General features: G+C 39.7%; 1 protein-coding gene across 1 annotated transcript in view; it reads left to right on the forward strand.

Moving 5' to 3' along the window:
* The window catches only part of cwc27 (CWC27 spliceosome associated cyclophilin), a 30,990-nt gene that overhangs the window by 6,620 nt on the left and 14,425 nt on the right, over positions 1-9,945 (forward strand). Inside the window, exon 11 of the mRNA XM_007570792.2 lies at positions 9,201-9,304. Coding sequence (XP_007570854.1) covers positions 9,201-9,304 — 104 coding nt within the window. The remainder of the gene's footprint in view (positions 1-9,200; positions 9,305-9,945) is intronic.

The following is a 9,945-nucleotide window of genomic DNA, read 5'->3' on the forward strand; positions in this document are numbered from 1 at the left end:
GTGTGTGGGGGCGTGGGCGTGTGTGCGCGAGTGTGAAAGGAAGGTGATGGTTTGCGGGTCAACATTAGTCCGAAAATGACCCGAGGAGAACGGATGGCGATTTGTCTTTCATCTCTCTTTGATGCTGCGGTTCGCTCCAGTTACTCCTCCTCCGTATCCTCTGAGCAGGTAGCCCTCAACACGCGTAATGAACGTACCCTTCTCTCATTAGCGCTAATGGGATAAGGAGCCGGTCCTCACTCAGTTATGTGTGTGTGTGTCCTGACTGACAGCCAGCCCGATGCAGGCAGACTGTAGTATATTAAACACAAGTGCAGATTGTTTTGCCACAAGAACTGTAACCCAACACAGTGGTTTGTCTTGGCAGGAAATCAAAGAGCAGACTGGTAGGCACGGTGTTAGTCCAGGACAAAGGGGGCATTGTTGCAGGGTGAGCTCCGCTCTCCCACCGCCGTGAGCGCTCAGCTACTCTCTGCGCGAGGATGAACAACGACTGCCGTCCGGTCGTCAGACTAGAAGGGAAAGCAAGATGGCACTGAGTCGTACAGAATTATTCTCCTTTAAACTTTGCACATTTTGTCAAGTTGCAACTGCAAACTTGAATGTATTCTACTTGGTTTTGAGGTGACGGACATGGACTGACACAAAGCTTTGCAGAACTGTAAATAGAGATGAAAATTATCCATGGTTTAAAGGGGCAGTATTATGTCAAACCAACTTTTTTGAGCTTTATGTCATTTTATAAAAACATAACTGGAGCGTTGCCTATTTGAGAAATCCTTTCATCTCCCATGGCAGCCATTCAGCTGTGCAAAGCACCCTGCTCAGAGCTGCAGTTTACAAGTTTCCGCCTCATAGAGCACTCTTCATCTGTGACTTCCCAACTCAGCTCCTTCAGACTAGCCTGCAGTAATTAGCAGGTGTTTACCTGATGGAATAGCACATCTACTGAGCTCATTATATGAGCTACTTCAACAAAGCTTGTAAAAAACACTGTTAAAGTGTTAATAGAGGAGACTTGTTGTGTTGACTTCCTGAAGGCGGAGTTTCAGAAAGAGCAGGAGCTTCTTAAAGAGACAGAGACCCAATTTCAAAGTGTCAAATTATGAGGTCAAATTTCTTAAAAGTGACATTTGATATATATAGAATTTTTATAACAACTGAATGTAACATAGTTACTTTATTGTCCTATAAAATTATAGAAAATAATACTGCCCCCTTTTAAAAAAAATGACTGGATACAATTGTGTGTCACTTTTTCAGAGAGATTTTTTTTCTAAAAATTCTTGAAAACCATGGATCATTTTCATCCTCATCCCTCATATAAATGCTCTTCAATCAGCTGTATCACTCTGATGCAATCCTCTTGCTGTTAAATTCTCTCTACATTAGATAGAATTGAATAAAATACAATTATATCTAAGCTAGAGAGAAGCAAAAGCTTCTCTCTAGCTTAGAGAGCCAGAGAGCGGGTCTTTAGCGTCCGCTGCGTACCAAAGTAAAATTTATAATCCAGGGTGAATTTTTCTCATCAAAGTTGGGGAACATCGTGACATCAGGAGTCCCTCTCAATACCAAATGGTTTTCTCTTCAGGTCAAATCAATTTTGCTTTGCTTTCCAGCCACCAGATGATATTCCACTGCATTATGCCATGATTGTTGAAACAAAAAACTCGGAGAGGAGGTTGCCAAGTTATGGTTAACTTCACCTGGGCTGAAAAAATACATGCACACAATTAAATAAGGAATGTGGTAGAATCCAGTTGGGGTCTTAGGCTCAGGGTTTGACACGCCTTTTGTCCCTCAATTGATCAAGTCTTCGTATTGTGTTTGAAGGCGTCCACTTTAATCGAGAGTGCGGTGCTTCATGAAAGATACCACGGAAACGGAGTCCCAAAAGTGATGTATGCGGTAGTCGGCACTTTTGTTAAAGCCGACGGGGCATGACTGGGGGAAGCAAAACGCTTCCATATGGCTCTGGGACACAGTGTGAGCTGCTTCTGCCAGCAGGGCCCGGCTCCGTCTGCCGCTCTTGGTAATCGCTTTTCAGTTTCTGCAGCCTGAGGACGGCGATGTGGCTGCAGAGCCTGTTATTCGTATTATCTAGCTGTACTTTTGTAGGTTTTTAATGATGCAGGTGGGGGATGCTATAGCCATAAAATAGAAGGTGACATCCAGCTTTGAGCATTGTCAAAACGAAGTCCTGTTACGGCACGTTCTGAAATAAAGAAGATCGTTTATGGGAGTCCTTCCTCCTTGGGTGAGAATCGGCTTCTGTCCCATTGAGGAAACACATTTTCTTTAAGGTCCAGGTTTGGGGACGTGTCTAAAGAGTGATTTCTGGCAGGTTAGAAGATATATTATGAATGAAAAAACACCAATGAACACTTATTGGATGAAAATTTGTGCCAGTATTGATAATTACTGCTGATACCAACTAATACCTCAGGCCTCTATGGCTTGAAACATTTGAGGTCTATTCCAACTTTCTGTTATAATGATGAACAAAGTTAACATGGCTTGGATAAAGACATGACTGCGTTCCTTAATCAACCTCGTCACTGAGAACAACAGCTCTGATGAAACACAAGTTGCTCAACTGTCTCATTTTTTTTTTAACTTTTGGGATCAAAAGTTAAAAAGACTTAAAGATTTTACTGAGCCGTGCGATTAGGGGTGCATTCACACCAGCCCTGCTTAGTCCACTTTAATCGAACTCTGGCTGATGCGAACCAAAAAAAGCAAACTCTGGTCCACCTACAAACTTAGGTCTCGGTCAAGCGGACCAGAGACCGCTCCAAAAGTAGGAAGTGGACTGTAGTGCAGCGCATTCTGGGTAAATGGAAGCAAAACAAACACACGTTTCTTGCGGTAATGGGAGAATTGGCTTGTGGCCTTTTGCCAGAGACAAAAGAGAAATCCTTCAAACGCTAAAATCTAACGCATTTCTTTTTGTTTACATTTTGTGGAGAAGAAAGTGGTGCTCAGTGTCTTCTTCAGAGGTTTTTGTGTCGTTTTCTTCAGTAATTCTTGGTGCATCACAGTGAGGAAGGGAACAAGTTTTCCAAAGGGTTTAGTTCGCTTGACACAATGCAACCGGTCCCAGTTGAACCGGGTCTACTGGACTATCAGCTGTGAAAACACCCTGAGACTTTGTCATGCAGTATATCTTCTTCTTCATGGGAATCAATTTGGTGCATCTTTCCTGCTAGCCTGCATCCCTCCTAGAAAAAGTCTAACAAAATCCGTTGAACTATTTAATATCTACTGAAGCAACAAGAGACAGCCCATCCACCCAAGTTTAAATAATTTCTTGATATGTTTACATGTTTAGCAATTAGTAGTGTTCCTGAAGTACTTTAGTAATTTTTATAGTTATTTCAGCTCCTCCTTAAATGGAGCAATGCAGCATCCCCAGGTGTCTCAAATCCTTATAAAGCCAGTAATATATTACTGGCTTTATAAGTAAAGTAGTTTTTAATCGTCAACTGAAGTTGTGTTTTGCTTTTCGGAACATCTTTCTAACATCCGCAGCATTTTCAGAGAGCAAACTTTTATTAGGAAAAGGTGATTTAAAGGGGACATCAAGCCCTAATTATCCTGACCAAGGGGCCATAGCGCAGACAACATGTCACTGCGTATTAATTGGCTGCACCTGTCTCTTGTCATTGGTCATAACCCAGTGAGTTCTCAGGGAAAGGTCGCAGAGATCAAGAAAGCATTCTGCTCCACTTTTGTGCAGACAACTATTTGAGATAATCCGGTTCTTGGCAGCTGGGTCGTGTATGTTTTGGAACGGCCAAGTTTACACATCTCCAGACCCTCAAATGTTTGACACTTTCTCAATAGTTCCAGGCAGCAATGCTCAACAATCACATGAAGGTTCCTTTTAAAGGACAAATTTAGAGACAAAGAATTAGATGCAGAAATCATCAGCATCTCTTTCCCCGTCCACACACTGCTGTATACTTACTATAATTTAGTAAGTATACAGCAGACTTGGAAGGCAAAATTTTACTTTTAAACATATATTTGACTCATTTTAAACATATATTTGACTCATTTTAAACATATATTTGACTCATTTTAAACATATATTTGACTCATTTGAGCACCGTAGCTGCCATGTTTAAAGTTTGAGCTCCTTGATTTTTGCCAGTATTTACATTTCTTAATGACAGTTGAAGGCTAGAAAGAAACAAAGAAATCCTCAAGAGACAACTGTGTCTGTTTTTTGCATTTTGGAAAAGCTACTGAATTTTGCTTATGAACCGTACAGTCATCACTGTACTATTTTTAAGGTTGTCAAGTTCCTGTGTCAGCTGTAGACTGCGAGCAGACGCTGCACAGTTCGGGATCATGAGGGATTTCTTGGACTTCTGCCAGTCACCTTATATGCTTTCTTTATGAAAAGTTAATCATCCACAGCTTTCTGGTTTTCACATTTTTTACATTTTCTGAAGGAGTGACAGTAGCTGGCAGCACCCAACTACAATCTAGCTGCCAGCGCTAGTAGGGAGTCACAAAAAGGATTCAGAATGGCTTTGCCAGTTTAGGTCTATTTATCTGGAAGTAAATGACAAAACATGAGTGAGGAATGAGAAGACAACAGAAGGATCGGTAAACAGATGGAAAGGCTTCTTGGTAATTGCTGAAAATGATACGAGCTCTTTATTGGTACTCCATTTCTTTATATAAATGATGATATAAGTTCCAACAGAAATGTTTTCTTTATTGAGTTCTGAACTAAAACTGAGTTGTAAGCAACTTTTCCTTCACTTTTTATTGCTGCTGTCATGTTTCAGGCAAGTTGGATCTAATTTCTGATCATCACACCAATCTCAAGTTAATGTTTCAAGATTCAAGATTCAAGATACTTTATTGCCATTCACATCACGTATCACATGAGGTGGAACGAAATTGAGAGTCACAGCCCCAGTTACATCCAAATATAAAAATATAAATATAAAAGTATAAAATATAAAAATATAAAGTCGCACAATATTATAGGTAGGAAAAGTGTATAGCTAAGAGCAGTGCAATAAGGGAGAATGATGGGAGTTTAAGAGTCGCACAGCTTCTGGTATGAAGCTGTTTCTCAGTCTGGTTGTCCTGCATTTGATGCTCCGCAACCTCCTACCTGAGGGGAGCAGGACAAGAAGTGAGTGTGCTGGGTGAGTAGGGTCCTTTGACCACAAAATAAAAATATGATGGGGTCATTAGCCCAACTCTTGGTTGAGTACTTAGGCATTTTTACCAAATCAGTTCAATTTAAAAAAAAAATTGTACAGTGACGACACAGTCAACATTAACAGCCAATATGATGGTCCGGATGTCAATATTATTTATTTTCGAGTCCTGGTTTTTAATTCCTTAAAACATTTTATATAATACATTGATATTTTTTTATTTTCTGAAGAGGACTTCATCTCCAACTCTGGTAAAACTCAAATGTCAAACCTTGACATTAAGAAAGACTGAGAGGTTTCATTGGATTAGCTCAATTTCCTTGAAGAAAATCAAACAATTGAATGCCAAGGTCGATCGATAAAAATGACTTATGATCTACTTTTTTTTAAATATACATTTTTATTTTCTTTTTGAACAGCTTAGGACAGAAAAGACACAAACCAGGGTCAGCATTACATAGATCTACACAGTTAAGAAAGAGTGCAACACAAATATGTACATATTCATACATTCATAGTTAATCTATCACAATGCTGTTTGGCATGAATGCAGCAGTGAGTCTGTGAAGCAGAGATAAGGAGTCCAGATACGTGGAAATTGTCCCCTTGTAGAATGAAGAGAGCAGGTTAAGGAAAAAATCTCCATGACAACTTTGTACCAAGATGTTTTAGAAGGAGATTCATCTATGATCCATGACAAGAAGATATTCTTACCGGCAGCGTAGGTGCTGACGGTTCCAGCAGCCTGTCAGAACCGTCCAGGATTCATTCTGCTGTCCCTTTATCCCAAAAGTAAAGAGACAAGATCAAAGGCCAAGGCAACTCCAAATATGTTGCTCATATTTTCAGGACGTCAAACCACTACTTCTGAATTTTAGGTCAAGACCACACACAGTGAATACATGTGCTCAAGTTGGGTTTGTGTTGGAAGACATAAGATGTCTTCCAAGCAGACATTTTATGCTTGGAACATAAAATGTCTATAAATATTTCAGTCTATGAAATTATTCATAGACTGAATAATTTTGAAATGGTACACTTTTTAAGTTAAATTATGACAGCCCCAAGCTAGCCCAAAAGTGTGTGTTGGCCTACTGGGCATTGCCTGATACACCAGATGGTCTATCCATATGGTCAGACCTCCAAACATGCAGCTCTTTTGAAGTGTTTCTGGTCTGTAATGTTCAGTATCTGTCAACAGTCCTCCAAAGAAAGAACAATAGTAAACCAGTGACAAGGCAATGGGGGCTGTGGCTCACTAATGTACATTGCAATCAAAGGCTGATGTTTGAAGTCCTAAGAAGCTCATGCTGTTTCCAAGGCAGTGATTCAATGGATCTTATAGAATAATTTATCCTGTGCCCCTCATACTCTGCTTCACCTGCCCTGGGGTATGTGGCAGCGTGGTTGGGTAGGGTGTTTGGTATCTAAAACAAACCCGTGACCATCTGTTTATTTTGTTACTTATGGCAAAACCATCAAGTAGTTAGCAAGATAGCACCTATCTACAAAGTAAATCTAGTGTTACATCCACCGCTTAGCAAACATGTCCAAAGTTAGATGTTTTAGATGTTTCCTTGCTGTTGCTCAGCAAAGTTGGACAACATATTGGGGGGAAAAGTTGCTTGGTTTGTTGAATCTCAAGTTGCTAAGTCCAAATTCTACAGCTGGACTTTGGACTTAGCAACATGAACGTATGGTGGAAAGGATAATTTGTATCATTGATGTGAAGCCGACAAATCTCCAGAAACGATGTGATGCTGTCATGTCAATATGGACCAAAATGTCTGAGGAAGGTTTCAAACACCTTGTTTAATCTTTATGATACGGAAATAAAGTAGTTCTGAAGGGAAAGGGGGTTCCAAAAATCTGTGTGGCATTACTATCATGGATGCAATGTCTCATAAAAAATATTAATAACAACCTTATTTCTGACTGATTCCTTGTATATTTCTCAGAGAAGCCCAGGAAACTAAAAAAGGAAGAGACATGACATCACGTCACACACAGCTGTTAATATTTCCCAGTCCACAGTAGTTGACACCCCTTGGTAGGATGCCTCATTACTTTTCCTCTGACAGAGTCAGAATACAACCAGTGTAACATGAGCTACAGACAGACAAACCAAAGCCAAAGATAAAAGCAAAGAAAATAATAGAAGCGAATGTCAGTCAGACAGACGTAGGTAACAAAAGCTTCCATTGTTTGTTCAGGAGATGCCTCACATGTTGCTGGGCCAAGGGCCAAGACTCTGCAGCTTACCTGTGCTTCTGGGCAAGTCAATGGGATTACACCAATAGTTGTCGGGCGGTACAAAAATATTATTATTATTTGACATAACATTTCTACATACAGTAGTATTATTCCCTAACTTATGAAGAGGAACAATACCTGGCATTGACGGTCCTGTTGAGTTGAGTCTTTAGCCAAGAGGGACAATATCTTGGATCAAGGATGTGCCTTTGCCTGCCTCTGCTATCCTGTTAAAGGTTTTACAGGAAAGGGAGGCCACGACCAGTCACTGTAAATCTTAATGTAGTGCCAATTTGAGCAAAGGAAGTATAAAGTTTGTTTACTACCTCTGGCACTAACAGCACTGTCCAATTCTTGTACTGCAGAACATTTTTGTGGTTTACTGCACACAATCAAAGTTTGTTGTACAGATTTACTTGCATATTCAATTTTTTGCCAGTGTTTCTTGAAGGGTTGTGGATTTTTTTTTTTTTAATTGGGACAAAAATATAAAACTATGTGCTAAATAGAAGCCAGAAACTTTGGCCAATGTTTTAAGAACTGAACTGCTCGTAAATTTACATCATGATGTAAAACATAAGCTTTTTGTTTTGTGTTTTTTTTATATCTGCGTCGTCTGGTTCTACCAGTTTGCTTGGACTTAATTTTGACTTTCGACTTGATGGCCTTAATCTGAGACTTGATGTTTTTGACTCTGCACTTACTAATCTTGACTTCTGTCTCAAGGGTATTTTTAACTTTTAACAATGGGCGTGGGTTTAGACTTAATGATCTTGACAGACCTAGTAATCAAGGCTTTAAGCCAAACAATTTTGACTTTGGACCCAGTGACCTTGACATTAGTATAACCGAGTATGTTGACATGAGACTCGGTGGTCTTGACCTTAGATCCCATCTTGACTTTAGACTTAATGTTTGTGACTTTACATCCAGTAATCTTGGCATAAGGCCCAGAGATCTTGATCCAATAATGTTGACCCATTTGTTTTGACTTCAGACTCAACCATCTTGAATTTATCCCCAGTGATCTTGGCCTTAGAGTCGGTCATCTTAAATTTAGACCCAGCAATCCAAACATTAGACTGGGTTATCTTAACTAGACGTAGTTTTCTTGACATGAAACTCAGTGATCTTGACTTCTAACCCAGTGGGTTTAAGCTTAGACTCAACTATCAAGTGTTTAAACCTGGGGATTTTAACTTTAGATTTAGTCATCCTCAGACAAGGTGACCTTAACTTTAGATGTAGTGGCGTTGGCTTTTGAGCTGACGATCTTTACCCTACATTCAATCATCTCGAATTAGTCTTTTTGGTAACTGACTTTTCCACTTAATGCTTTTAATGGTATTTTCTCACATTTCAAATTACATTAATTCAAATTACTCCAAACATTTTATAGAATTTAAGTATATCATTAATAGCTACATTTTTTTCTAAGGTAAATCTGAACTGAAATATTTTTTGCTCTATTCCATACAAATGAGGACACAGGTTTTCTGGGGGAAACCTTGCTGTGACAGTAAAAACATATCCAAGTTGTCAAAATATCTCATAAATGTTTGAGACGACTCACATCACCTTACATAGTATCTCCACATTTACAATTTGATAAATTGAAATTAAACACTGGTTTTAATTGTTATTTTGTGTCACCTGCAGTCTGACCCTCCCTCTTTATTGCAGGTTTAGGACTAGTTGCAAAGACTTCCAGTCTGCATGTTGTGTCTGTTTCCTCAAAGTTTGTTCCTTTGCTCACAGTGATGAATTAAAGAAGGAGGTCCGGCAGCTGAAGAAGGAACTACAGGCCATAAAGCAAAGGAGAGAAGAGCGTGCAAACCCTCCTGCAGAAGAAGTCAAGGAGGGTATGTGCATAGCTTTTATTTGTCTGTATGTACATGTAAACGTTTACTAGTGCAAGCCATTAAACACTGAATTTATTGGCGTTCCAGGACAAACTGTAACTGTACATGCGTCTTATAATAACTTAGGTGCCTTTTTTTAATGGCTTAAAAAGTACTCTGTCATGACTCCAGCTTTCAGTGTGAACACTCGCTCTAAGAGGGTGGTCCACGCTGCATTCTCTGCTAATGTACACCAAGTCAGACAACCCTCTGATTTAGTCAATTAGCTGCAGAAGTTTATTCTCTTCCCAGGGGTCTGCATTTTTGTGTTAAAGTTGCTGAAAATTGCATGGTTAGAAATTGTTGAGTGGCCGCCATAGTTGCACATCAGAACCATAGCGTGTTTTGTTAGGTTGCAGTTTCGGCCAAAGTGATTCTGTAAAAAAAAAAAAAAAAAAACCTGACCCCAAATCTCCTCGGGGTCCTCGCCACACCGCAGTCTGTCATGCTCTTGTCAATTTTTGCGGGGGGGAGGTGGGTGGTTTGTGTTGTCTTTTTTTTTTCTTTAGTTGGTACTGAAACACATTTTTAACATTACAAAACCCACTTAGGCACAGAGGTTAGCCTCAGGTTCTGTGTGTGTGTTTGTGTGTGTGTGTGTG

Source organism: Poecilia formosa, unplaced genomic scaffold, assembly GCF_000485575.1.
Source record: "Poecilia formosa unplaced genomic scaffold, Poecilia_formosa-5.1.2 Scaffold269, whole genome shotgun sequence".
Lineage (NCBI taxonomy): Eukaryota > Metazoa > Chordata > Actinopteri > Cyprinodontiformes > Poeciliidae > Poecilia > Poecilia formosa.